At 44.3% G+C, this 13,473-nt stretch overlaps 1 protein-coding gene across 1 annotated transcript in view; it reads left to right on the top strand.

Annotated features, from left to right (window-relative positions):
- C8B (complement C8 beta chain) overlaps positions 1 to 13,473 on the top strand; it is a 51,154-nt gene that overhangs the window by 29,072 nt on the left and 8,609 nt on the right. Inside the window, exons 8-10 of the mRNA XM_079904112.1 lie at positions 3,206 to 3,446; positions 5,714 to 5,842; positions 8,120 to 8,283. Coding sequence (XP_079760238.1) covers positions 3,206 to 3,446; positions 5,714 to 5,842; positions 8,120 to 8,283 — 534 coding nt within the window. The remainder of the gene's footprint in view (positions 1 to 3,205; positions 3,447 to 5,713; positions 5,843 to 8,119; positions 8,284 to 13,473) is intronic.

Below are 13,473 nucleotides of genomic sequence, written 5' to 3'. Positions count from 1 at the left end.
CTTATGGACACTCCAAAGCAAGTGCTTCCCGCCAAGCTGTCTGTGTTAAATAGCATTCTTTTCCTTCTGCCTTTCCAGGCTAGGAATGTCAGAATCATATTTGGCTCTCTTTTCTCTTCATTCCCACATTTGTTGGCCACCAAATCCTTTCGGTTCACTCTCCAGTATTTCTTCTTTTTTTTTTAAATTAAAGTATAGTTGATTTACAATGTTGCGTTAACTTCTGCTCTACAGAAAAGTGGTTCAGGTATACATAAATATATGCATTCCTTTTTGTGTTATTTTCCATTGTGAATATAGTTCCCTATGCTGTACGGTAGGACCTTGTTGGTTATCCATTCTATGTATAATAGTTTGCATCTGCTAACCCCAAACTCCCACTCCATCCCTCCCCCTGTCCTGGCCTTGGCACCCACAAGTCTGTTCTCTATGTCTGTGAGTCTGTTTCTGTTTCATAGATAAATTCATTTGTGTCATATTTTAAATTCCACATATAAGTGATGTCATATGGTATTTGTCTTTCTCTGTCTGACTTACTTCACTTAGTATGATAATCTCTAGTTGCCTCCGTGTTGCTGCAAATGGCGTTATTTCATTCTTTTCATGGCTGAGTAATATTCCATCGTATATATATACCACATTTTCTCTATCCATTCGTCTGTCGATGGACATTTAGGTTGTTTCCATGTCTTGGCCATCCAGTATTTCTTAATCAAACTCTGATTACATCTTCACTAGCCCAGGCCCTTTCATCTCTGGCTTCAGCCCTCCTAATGGGTCTCCTGTCTTCCAACTTGCCCCTTCAAATTTATGTGCTTCCAGAAAAATGTTTTTATGATACTAATCTAATCGTATCAGCTGCTCCCTGTTGCCCATAAGGTGAAGATCAAAGCCCATGACTTAGTGGAAGAGGAGCAACTGGAGTGTGAAGTAAGGTGACAGGCAGGTGGACTTGAAGAATCTTGGATTCCAGAGTGAACGAGGTGCATTTATTCTCTGGTCGCTGAGAGTTTGCAACATGAGCATGATGTGGTAGCAAACTAATCTGAGAGGAGCGTGGAGGAAATTAAAAGTCTACAGCGATTTATGTGAGAAAAAGGGAGTGGTGAGGGGCTCAGAAAGTTCTCTGCTGCCAAAATATTAACCAGCAGAAAATGAGCCGTAAACGTGAACTAGACTGTAACTGTCTCTGCTTATTTTCCTTCATCTTCTTGGCTGTGAACAACTTGGGGACAGAGACTGTTTCTTTCATCTTTAGATCCAGGATGGCGCTCGGTAGGTGCTCAAGACTAAAATATAGTGATGAAGGACAGGATGATTAAAAGGACCTTGCCTTGTTAGGAGAGAAAGAGAGGGGTACCATCCTTTGCACCTTCTCTCTCTCCCTCCCTCCCTCCCACCTCCCTGATTCAAACAGCCAGTTATAGAATGGTTACATCGTGCTAGGCACTAAACTAGACACTTGGGACCTAGAGACAAATATAACACGATTCTTGCCTTCAAGCTCACAGTGTAGTAGGAGAGGTAAACACGTTTGCAGATAACCTAGTCCTGATTTTGCTATCAGTTGTAATATAGCATGGTCTATACTACAAAGGAAATAGGAGCAACACGCAGGGCAATCCTGGGAGATGGAGTGTGTGTCAGGGAAATTCAGGGATGGCATCACATAGGCAGCAACAGGTAAGCAGGGATTTAAAATATAAGTCGGTGTGTGTCAGGCAGAAAAGGGAGGGAAGAGCATTTCTGGCAGAAGGAACAACATGTGCAAAATTATATTATGAAAGAGATGTGGGGAAGAGTGAAACGTTAAACGGATGCTGAGGTACGGTGTGGGCAGTGGAGAATAGTAAGGTATGCGGGGTAGGGTGGGGAAAACTTCAGGGTTGTAGAAGATGAAGCCAGGAGGCTACTGGGGGACAGATTGTGAAGTTCTTACATTCAGAGTAAGGGAGTTGCTTTTATTCTGCAGGCAGTAGAGAGCCAACGCAGGGTTTTGTTTTAAGCCCAGAAGAGCATTGTAATAACAGTTTTAGGACGTCAACTCTGACTGGAGCATTGAGGGCAGCCAGAGGGAGAAAGGAAATCAATGGGGAAGCTTTTATCATAACCCAGGCAGAGGAAGAAGGCTAAAATATTTAGAAAAGTCATGAACAGAGCACCTAGTGACTGCTTAGGTTGGAAGGATGGGAAGAAGGGAGTCATGAGTCACTGGGGCAGGACTAGGGTGGGGGAGAGCAGGGCAGGGAGCAGAGGTGGCATGGCTTATAGAGCTGACGGGTCAAGCTGGCTGAGAGTTTTAAGATGAGGGGAGAATGTGTACTTCCCACGCATTCACCTTTTCCTCAGCCTTCGCTGCAGTGTAGGAACCTCTCGCTTTGGGTTACAGTAACATTCCTGGATGCTTGACCTTCATCTAGCATTACCATGTTTCAGTCTTTCCCACACACCAGGGGTCACGAAACTTTTTCTGTAAAGGGCCAGAGAGTAAATATTTCAGGCTTTGCGGGGCCATAGGGTCTCTGTGGCAACCGCTGAGCTCTGCCATCATAGGGTGACAGCAGGGACAGACAACGCATAAACAAGTAGGCATGGCTGCACTGCAAAAAACTGGATTTACAAAACCAAGCACCGGATCCTGAGTGCAGGCTGAGGTTTGCTGACCGTTGCCATGTGCTACGGTGTCCAGCCTTCCTAAAGCACCACTTCTACTCTTTCCTGAGTGCCTTTTCTTCACAGTTTAAAAAGCATCAACTGGCCTCTCTCGCCTTCCAAGATGGCCCACACTCTGGCTGTGGAGTGTGTATCTCCCTGAATAAACCTTCTTTCTCTTTAAAAAAAAAAAAAAAAAAAGCGTCAACCAAGAAGTTGCCTTTGCAGGTCCGCAAACCCCGTCTCCCCTCAGTGGTCCACGGGCACCTGCTGCTCCCTGCCTTGTCTGCTTCTGCTTCCCTTTCTCCTTGGTCCTTATTTGCTACTGTAAGGAAGTGAGCCAAGAACAAGCTCTTCCAAGCTGAAAAGTACATCAGAATATTTCTGAGAAATGAAGGCTTGTCAAAGAGGCCATCTTCCCTCAAGTCTCCTAAAGGAATCATGAGTGATGACTCCTGGCCAAGAACATGGGATGGTATTTGGAAAGTTCATCTTCTTGTTCCAGATTCCTGACTTTAAAGGTCTGCTTTTCCCTTGTTGGTCTTTCATTTAGAAAAGCGCATTTCTGCATGCACGCTCTGACCTTGAAGTAGCGCGTTACAAGCTGAAACCCAGGAACCTCATGCTGCATTACGAATTCCTTCAGAGAGTCAAGCGGCTGCCCCTGGAGTACAGCTATGGGGAGTACAGAGATCTCTTTCGTGATTTCGGGACCCACTACATCACAGAGGCCGTGCTCGGGGGCATTTATGAATACACGCTCATCATGAACAAAGAGGCCATGGAGAGAGCAGGTACGCTGCCCAAGGACCATGGCTTTACTGATGGGGCACATGGAAGTGTGAGTTAACAGGGAGAGGCTCCTATTCCTTGTTGGGGGAGGGGTTATGAACTATGCTCTGAGTTTTCCTCATCCCTCCCTGGCTGTACTTTCACAGTTTCATTGACAGATTCCTCGTCGTTTCTTCTCTTTTTTTTTTTTTTTTTTGCGGTACGCGGGCCTCTCACTGCTGTGGCCTCTCCCGTTACGGAGCACAGGCTCTGGATGCGCAGGCTCAGCGGCCATGGCTCACGGGCCCAGCCACTCCACAGCATGTGGGATCTTCCCGGACCGGGGCACGAACCCGTGTCCCCTGCATCGGCAGGCGGACTCTCAACCACTGCGCCACCAGGGAAGCCCCCCTCGTCGTTTTTTGAATTGGTTGATGTTGGTCCTCCTTTGCCAGCCCTCTCTCTGGGCAGTCCTCTTTTCTACATAACTCCCTCTAGACAATAGCATCCAATCTCCTGGCTTTAAATGCCTTGAACATGCAGATTATTCCCAATGCATATGTCTATCCTGAATCTCTTCTGTGCACCCAAGAGCTCATGTGGAAATGCCTCCGAGATATCTTCATCTGAATGTCTAATGACCATCAGAAACTTAACGTGCCCCAAAGAGAACTTTTGCATATGTTTCTTTGCAGTCATCCGCATCTCAGAATGGTTCCACCATTCAGTCAGTGGCTCAAGGCAAAAACCTAGGTGTCAACCTTGATTATTTTTCTTTCTTCCCAATCTATTAGTAAGTCCCATCAGCTCTACCCCCCAAATTATCTCCTCTTTCTATCTTGACTGTTACCACCTTATGCTCCCGCCAAGACCAGTGTTTCTCAAAATTTAATATGAATGTGAATTATCTGTAAATCTTGTAGGAGGTAGATTCTCGTTCAGTAAGTTTGAGTTGAGACCCAAGATTCTGCATTTCTAACCAGCTCTGAGGTAATATCAGTGCCGTTGGTCCCTAGACCACGCTTTGCGCAGCAATGTTCCAGATTATTATCAGAGCCTCCAAACTAATACTCAGCTCCCATTCCCTTTCTACAATCCATTCTCCGTGCAGATATTACAGGTCTTCCCACTTGCAATCAACTTCAAGTCCAAGGTATGACTTCTTCCTCCCAATCCAGTATTCTTTTCTCCAACATGGCATTTGTCAGGTTAAGTGACCTGCCCTAGGTCACACAGTTTACAGTGGCAGCGCCAGGGCTTGGTTACGGGTTCCGTGTACTTGCAAGAGGACACATGGTGTACAAGGTAAATCTGGATCAGTGTGGCCTCAGTCTTGCCAAGATCTGTCCTCCATACCAGAGGTTTCAAAAGCACTTTTCATAGTTCCTCAGATTGCTTCCTACAGAAAGGTTCTGTGATCAACTTGGATAAACATATAATAGATCCCACTTTTAGAGTTTCACAGGTGTGCTGAAGTCAAGTGACCACTCCACCTCTTTTGATACAACATTTGTCACACTGGCTTGACTGCAAAAGCCCGGTTTCTTGTCATTCTTACTGTTACAAGAATTATAAGAGATATCATCATGGAATTCATGTTTCAAGGAACATGCTTTGGGGAAAACTGATCTGCACCAACATTTCTAGACAATCCCAGGTACCAAAGCTGTTCTCCTCTCCTTTCCCTGGCCTCACAGTGCTACAGAAAGGTGTTTACAAGTCATACCGAAGACTTCAGCAAGCCCAGGATAGGAAGATGCCTTGGGGAGAATTAGAAAGGAACAGATGGGCAATGGTCCAAAAATGGAGAAGAAATAAGGGAAATCAGCTCCTTTTCTTTGCCAGGCACCATACCCGACACTTCGTAAGCATTAACTCAACTAATCAATTAACAAATTCTTTCTACTATATCAAAGAGTAGAGTGGGAAGGGTCAGGGGAAGGGGGACAGCCTGCAGCAGCCTCTACTCACTGGATTCATCCCTAGAGGTCTGATAAGGAGCCACATTTTTAGAAAGTGACTCTGAGCATGTCCTGTCTTTGGAGAGCAGCAAAAACCCTCAGAGTCTTTGAAGAGGCTGAAAGGGGACGTCGATGCTGATCTCTAATGAGGTCTCTACCCTGGTGCTAGGAGCTGCCTGCATTTCTTGCCATCAGGCTGGCCACCCATTAATTTACACCTGAGTCCCTGTGGGCCTCCAGGAAGGGTTAGGCCTCTGGAATCAATCACAGGAAAAGGCACAGGACAAATTACCTTCTAGGTCATGAGCCTCTTTGCTTGCTTCCTTCAGATTATTCTCTTAAGGATGTCCAGGCCTGCGCCAAACATGATTTTAAACTTGGCGCTGCCATAGAAGAGGTCTACGTCAAGCTGGGTGTGTCGGTGGGCAAGTGCAAAGGCATTCTCAATGAGATAACAGGTGAGTAGCAAGGGCATGTGACTTCTCTGCTTATCATCCTTCCCTCTCTGGAACCCCAGAGCCAGTCGCTCTTTAAGCTAAAGACTGGGTGTTCCAAGGCATTTCAATTAAAAGAATCATTCATTCAATAAAAATCTACCTAGCGCCTCCTATGTGTTGGGTATACAGAAATGAATGAGATGGTCTTCCTATCCTCATGGTACTCACGTGAACTAGGCAAACAAAGAAGCGAGGACAAGGCAGTGATAAGGACCAAACCCGTTCTGGAGCGTCAGGACAGGCTTCCTAGGGCAGGGATCATTTGAATTGCAACTTGAGGTTGTTTCCAGGCAAGAAAATAATCTAACAATGAAAATTTTCTCTGGGGGCCAGGAGTTGGCCTGGCTAGAGAAAGGATGCTCTAGGCTGGAGGGGTAGGAGCCAGGTGGAGGCAGTGGGGGAGACAGGTGAGGCAGCTAGTCCTTACCTGAAACAATGGGGGAGATGGAAACTAGACGGACAGGCTAAGCCACAGATCATGGAGCAGAGTCCACATGGTGGGTTAGACCAGGACGTGAGTGCTGAAGCCAGTGTGTAGAACCAGGTGTCTGGGAGCAGAGAATTTGGAGACCACACAAGGGAGTTGGGAATCGACACAGCGAGTGGAGTAGGAAAGAGAGGCTGGTCAGCAGAGCTCCAATCCTGACCCCTTCTGCATCCCGAGCAGCTCTCCTTCACCTGCTGTACTTACTAAGCTTATCCCTGTATGTGTGATCATACGTGAAGAAAGAGTTCCACAGCCAAGGCAAAACAAAATGAAACAACAACGAAATGACCTGCAGGTCTAGAACACTTTCTTGTGACTGATACATGGTGGATACTGTTGGTTATTTTGGTGGGGCTGGGTTGGAGCACGCATCTTACATAGGGAGGCACGCAGAAAACATAGGTGCTCTTTAAAGGAAACTTGTAAAGTAACACCCCCATCCAAGTTACTAGATAGAGCACTGCCCAGCGCCCCAAGACCCTTGACAATTACAACTCCTCCCTCCCTTTGGAGATAACACCATCCTGACTTCCATGTTAAACACCTCCTTCCTTTCATGATAGTTTTACCACTTACATGTATTGCTAGCCAATATGGCTTAGAGCTGCTTGTGTTTGAACTTTGTGTGAATGGAATGTAATCTTTTCAGTTCTTTTTTTTTTCATTCAACACCTTGTTTTTATATATAACTATAGTTCATTTCCACTGCTGCATAGTATTTTATTGTGTGAATATAACTCTTTGTTCATCCTGTTGTTAAATTGGGGTTATTTCCTGTGCCAAGCAATTATAATCAGTGCTGCTGTGAACATTCTCACACAGTCATCTGGTGCCCATGTGCTAGGGGTTCTCCAGGGAATATACCCAGGAGTGAAATTGTCCGGTTGTAGAGTATGTACTTCTTCCAGACTAGGTAATGCCGAGTTCTTCTGAAATGGTTATATCAATTTACAGTCCGACCAGTAGTATACAAGACCCCCTTTTTATGATGCTCAGGTGCTGCAAACTCAGAGTGGAATGGAATAGTCACTTTCCATCAGTTCCTTTGGCATTGGACACATGGAAAAATTAGAATAGGAATGACTCACTGATAGGATTGGGGGCTTTCTGGCAAACTCCATGAGAAGTCAAAATAATAATGGTAGACACTGTTTAGTGAGTATCTGTTACATCCCGTGCTCACCCTTCACAAATTTTCCCACCTTTGTCATCTGAGACAAAGAAATGATTTCACTTAGAGCTTGCACAGGGTTATGTGGGTAAATTCCTTCACCCTAGTGCCTAAGATTTCTTATCTGCAAAGTAAGGATTATATAGTTCCTATTTCATAGTGAAGATTAGTTGAGTTCATACATGTACAACGTTAAATTAGTGAATGACATGTAAATGATTAATAATCTATCTCTCTACCTACCAATCTATTTACCTATGATCTGTTCATCTGTCCCTATGTATGTATGTATCTATCAGCTATCTGTCTTCCATAGACTCATTTAGCAACTGGCACTTACAGATGCTAAAAATAAATGTCCCTTTCTTGTCCTGTCCCCAGCTTGTGTCATATATGATTGAACTGCCCTTTTGTCCCTTGCACTGTGACTCCCTTGCTGGCAGGGACTCACACTGTCCACCTACATCTCCTAGGCAAGCTCCATAAATATCATGGTAACCAGGTTGTCAGTTAGGTTGCAGTAAATTCCAAGGTGTGAAAATGGATCCCCTGACATGCCAGGTCTCCATGTCCATTCCAGACAGAAACAAGAGAAACACCATGGTGGATGACTTGGTTGTCCTTGTGCGAGGAGGGGCAAGTGAGTACATCACTGCCCTGGCATACAGGGAGCTGCCGACAGCAGAGCTGATGCAGGAATGGGGAGAGGCGGTGCAGTACAACCCGGCCATCGTCAAAATTAAGGTACGTGCAACTGCCCTACCCCTCCTTCTCTCTGTTCAGAAAACAGCGTCTGAAGGATTGCTCTGAGCCAGGGTATGGAATACAGAGCTCAATAAGACCCAAGCCCTAATCTTGAGGCACATACCTTATACTGGAAAATATATCTGGAGTGAACCAATTGTAATACAATGCTCAACACCAGCTAGAGAATGCTGACTCCCTCTCACTTGGGCCCCCAAGTTGCTAAAGGAAATTAACCATCAGCTTCTAATTCCAGCATTCTTAAATCAAGATTGTTTCCATTTCATCTGGGAATCACTCATTCAGTTATTTTTTCATTTAAACATTCATTCACGCAACCAACAAATTGTAGCTAAGTTCCTGTGATGTGATAGGAACTCAGGCACTGGAGGAAAACAGAGGAGTGTGCAAGGATGAAAAATACAGTCTGTGCTGAACAGTAAGGTGCTTGCGTGCATTGTTACCTTACAGGACAGCATAATACATCGTGGTGATCACTAACGTGTTTTGGGCACCTACTATGTTCATGATACTTCTGCCAAGGACGTCAGGAATGTTATTTCATCTAATTCTCATGAGTCTGCAAATTAAGTATGCTTAATTTTGTGGCTGATAAAAATCAAGGTCACAGAGGTTGCGTCCATCTGTGACTGCTCGAGTCTCTATTAGGTCCAGACCTGAGAATTTTACCTCTTCCCTCCCCTCCTGTGGGTTTGGTAAATAGAAGATAATGATCCCAACCACCTGTCACCCAAACAACAGCAGTTTTGCAGCCTTAAACTAAAAAGACGTTTGCTAGAACAAGACTGTCATACCAATCAGCAGTGGTAGGTCCTTGCCCGTGGGGACTTCAGCACGGTGTCCATGTCACATCTTACACTGTCCTCTTCTTGCCCTTGTCTGTACAGTCATTGCTGGTCCAACATCCACCCTCCCAGAGATTTACTCTTGCAGCCAAGGAGAGGAGTTAAGAGGCTGGAGCTCTGATGAGGGGCTCTGCAGTTACCAACCCTGGCAGTTTTCCAATGTCTTTATTTATATGTCAAATGCACAGTTTCTGCAGAACAAGAAGGCTGCCATTCATTCCTTTCTTCTGCCACTTATTCAGTAGGGACACTTAGGGTACAGTTGCTGGCAAGCATCGGGAAGGACAAAGTCAGCCATAGCTTGCAGGCAGCTCCAGAGAAATCTGGGATTGGCTGATGGCACGGTGACATTGGTTGGTATCACAGACGGGCATGGGAGAGAACAGAGTTCATGAGAAAATGGGAGAGAACAGAGTTCATGAGAAAATAGATCCCTGGTCTTTGCTTTTTACTTATATCTTACCTGAATCTTTTTTTAAACTTACAGTTAATGGATTGCCCTGGTTACCTATCTAAATAGGTTGGAAGTGCAGCAGCATGTGATATGGTATGGGATGTGTGTTTTGTGTGCACGTGTGTGTTTGTATGTGTGTGTGTGAGAGAGAGATAGAAGGAGGGAGGGAGAGAGGGAGGGAGAGGGAGAGAGAGAGAGCACACACATGTTAGCGTGCTAAGCATCTCAAACAGACCTGCCACCATTCTCAGAGATATAGCACTTTACTGAAGGCACAGAGAGGCTTCCCAGCATGTATGTGATGCCCTGGAAAGTGTCACATCCACAATCAGTGTAGTGTTGTGAAGGGCTGTGGAGGCTGAAAGGGGAAAGACATTAGAGAATCTAAAGAGGAAAGAGATTAGAGAATGAGAGATGTTTCCAGTGGTGGAGGAGGTGAATTTGTTGAAGGTTTTATGCACCTCTTCTGTACATCGGTAACCTGAGGTGGAAACATCTATTGTGGGCATGGACTCTTTCTGGCAAGAGAAAACTGCATATTACTTCACATTATCTCAAAATAATTCTCGGCAGAGTGAGCTTACCAGGTTGTTGGAGCAGCAGTTGCCTTCCAGGAGGGCAGAGACCACTCGATAAGGAATTCCTAGACACAGAGTGTTGGCCACGAGTCTTGAAGATCAAGATCTGAAAACACAGTTCCTATAGGAGCCAGGTAGGCAGAAAGGGAGACCACAGAAGAGCCCATTCATAGTGTTTAGTGGTGAACTTTGGTTACAGAGAGACGGCTCTTTGTTCAATGAAGAGGTAGAGAAAGCAATGGACATATATAAAGAGAACTTTGAACACAAAAGATTGAAATTACATTCAAGATAAAGAAGACGAGGGACTTCCCTGGTGGCGCAGTGGTTAAGAATCCGCCTACCAATGCAGGGGACATGGGTTCGATCGGTCTGGGAAGATCCCACATGCCGCGGAACAGCTAAGCCCGTGCACACAACTACTGAGCCTGCGCTCTAGAGCCTGTGAGCCACAACTACTGAGCCCGTGTGCCACAACTACTGAAGCCCGTGTGTCTAAAGCCCATGCTCCACAACAAGAGAAGCCACCACAGTGAGAAGCCCACACACCGCAACAAAGAGTAGCCCCTGCTCAACGCAACTAGAGAAAGCCTGCGCGCAGCAATGAAGACCCAACACAACCAAAAATAAATAAATAGAATAAAAACTTTTTCTTAATTTTAAAAAGATCAAGACAAGCATACATCTAAAAATAGAAGTCAATTTTAGAATATATTTGCTCTGTGGTTATAATACAATTAAGGAAAATAAGGAATTTATGAAATAAAAAATAGAAGCTGAGATGTGTAGACACTAATCAGATGAAAGGGGAAATGGCTGAATGTAGGGAGCCAAAAGCACAGTAGTAGAATCAGAAACTACATTGGAAACTATAAAGAACAGAATTGACGCTGCCGGAAATTGAGTCAGTGATGTAGAAGGTGCTATAAAAATGTTTCTTTAATGCAGAAGCAAAAGACAAAGAGATTAAAACAATGATATAAAAGAAATATGATGGACAGAGAGTACAGAAGTGGAAATCTAAAAACCAAAGACTTCTTCCTGAGAAAGATCCAGGATTACATGTGAAGATGCATTAATCAAGCACATAGAAAGGGAAACTTCCCTGAGCTGATAATGCAAAATGAACGGCTCATTGAAAAGGAGGTAAAAGTACTGAAGATAAAACAATACTGAGACACATGGTGGTGAAATTTTTGACTTGGAGGAACAAATAGATCCTACAAAAATAAAAGTCGCACTGGGCTTAGAATTCTTCGCAGTGCTCAATGCCTAAAGATTATGGAGTGACAACCACAAGATCTTGAAGGAAAAAGCTTGTGGCCCAGTGAAATGGTCATTAAGGGATGAAAAAGTCCCCAAGACATTCTGAGATATTAAAGGAGTCACATAGAGGATCGCTAGATTTAGCACTTGAAAATGCAGGATGTCCAGTTAATTCTGAACTTCAGACAGCTAAGGAATACTTTTTTTAGGATAAGCATCTTTCAGATATTTCATGGGATATATACTAAAAAATTATTTGTTGTTTATCTGAAATTCCATTTTAACTGGGCGTTCTGTATTTGACTGGCAACCCTAGTCACAAAGCCTACCTATCCATGTACATTTCTATAGTGGTCGAGGTGCTGGGTTGTGGTCTGGGATTCAGGCTGATGGAGAAGTCATGGTAAGGAGCTTGGCATGGTTAAGCATAGAAGGGAAAATACAGTAGTGAGTGATTCACCTAGAGGTCAGGAGAGCCTAGGTTATGCAGCAGTGAAACACCCCCAAATCTCAATGACTTAGTTCAACAAAAGTTTATTGCTCAATCACACATCATGTCCAGAGTGTATTGGTGAGGGACCTTTTCTGAATATCTCTCAGGGATCCAGGTGATGGAGGCTTTGTCTTGTCCTGTGCTCCCAAGAGCACCAGAGCAGTGGTAAGGGAATGGGAAAAGTCACCACACTCTGCTCCCAAAGCTTCAACCTGGAAGGGGCGTTCCCTCTGTTCACCTTTCACTGCTCAGAAAAAGTCGCATTGCAAACCTCCCCTTAAGGATGGTTCAGGGAAAAACAGCCCTGCCCAGAAGGAAAAGAAGCTGATATATTTGGTAAACAGTGATAATGACCATCACACCTTACTAAAGCAACTTATTTAAAGATTCCCTAAAAGCAAATTACTCTGATTAAGAGAAGGTTTTGTGTTTTTCTTTAACTTTTTATTTTATATTGGAGTATAGTGGATTAACAACGTTGTGTTAGTTTCAGGTGTACAGCAGAGTGATTCAGTTATAATGCAGATGCTTTGGTAGCATGACCTGGTAAGATAATGTCAGACTTAGACTGCCAGATCTCACTGGAAAAAATAAATTCTGAATTCTAAATAAGGAAACCCATAAGTGTAATTAAATGGAAATAACACAACAACAAAACAATTTTGCCACACATGAAGTCTTTCATGTGTAAGGAATGATACAATTTATAAGAAACATATCTTAAAGGAAATAGACAACTCTCAGAAGAACTCAGATGATAAATATGCAAAATTTTAACTTCTCTAGGAAAAGGAAAATTAAAGTAAAAATACAGTATTCTTTTTTTAAAATTTTTTTAAAATTTATTTATTTATTTGGCTGTGTTTGGGTGTTCGTTGCTGCACGCGGGCTTCCTCTAGTTGTGGCGAGCAGGGGCTAGTCTTGGTTGCAGTGCGTGGGCTTCTCATTGTGGTGGCTTCTCTTGTTGTGGAGCACGGGCTCTAGGCACACGGGCTTCAGTAATTATGGTACACGGGCTCAGTAGTTGTGGCTCGTGGGCTCTAGAGCACAGGCTCAATAGTTGTGGTGCACAGGCTTAGCTGCTCTGCAGCACATGGGATCTTCCTGGACCAGGGCTCGAACCCGTGTCCCCTGCATTGGCAGGCGGATTCTTTTTTTTTTTTTTAACATCTTTATTGGGGCATAATTGCTTTACAATGGTGTGTTAGTTTCTGCTTTATAATAAAGTGAATCAGCTATACATATACATATATCCCCATATCCCCTCCCTCTTGCGTCTCCCTCCCACCCTCCCTATCCCACCCCTCTAGGTGGTCACAGAGCACAGAGCTGATCTCCCTGTGCTATGCGGCTGCTTCCCACTAGCTATCTATTTTACATTTGGTAGTGTATATATGTGCATGCCACTCTCCACTCTTGGCAGGCGGATTCTTAACCACTATGCCACCAGGGAAGTCCCCAGTATTCTTTTTTACCTGTCAAATTAATGATGATTAAAATCTGTAACACTCAGTGTCCTTGGGAGCGATGAGA

This window comes from Stenella coeruleoalba, assembly GCF_951394435.1.
Source record: "Stenella coeruleoalba genome assembly, chromosome: 1".
In the NCBI taxonomy this organism is placed as follows: domain Eukaryota; kingdom Metazoa; phylum Chordata; class Mammalia; order Artiodactyla; family Delphinidae; genus Stenella; species Stenella coeruleoalba.
The sequence above is the reverse complement of the archived record's forward strand: the minus strand, read 5'-3'. Positions and strand labels throughout refer to the sequence as shown.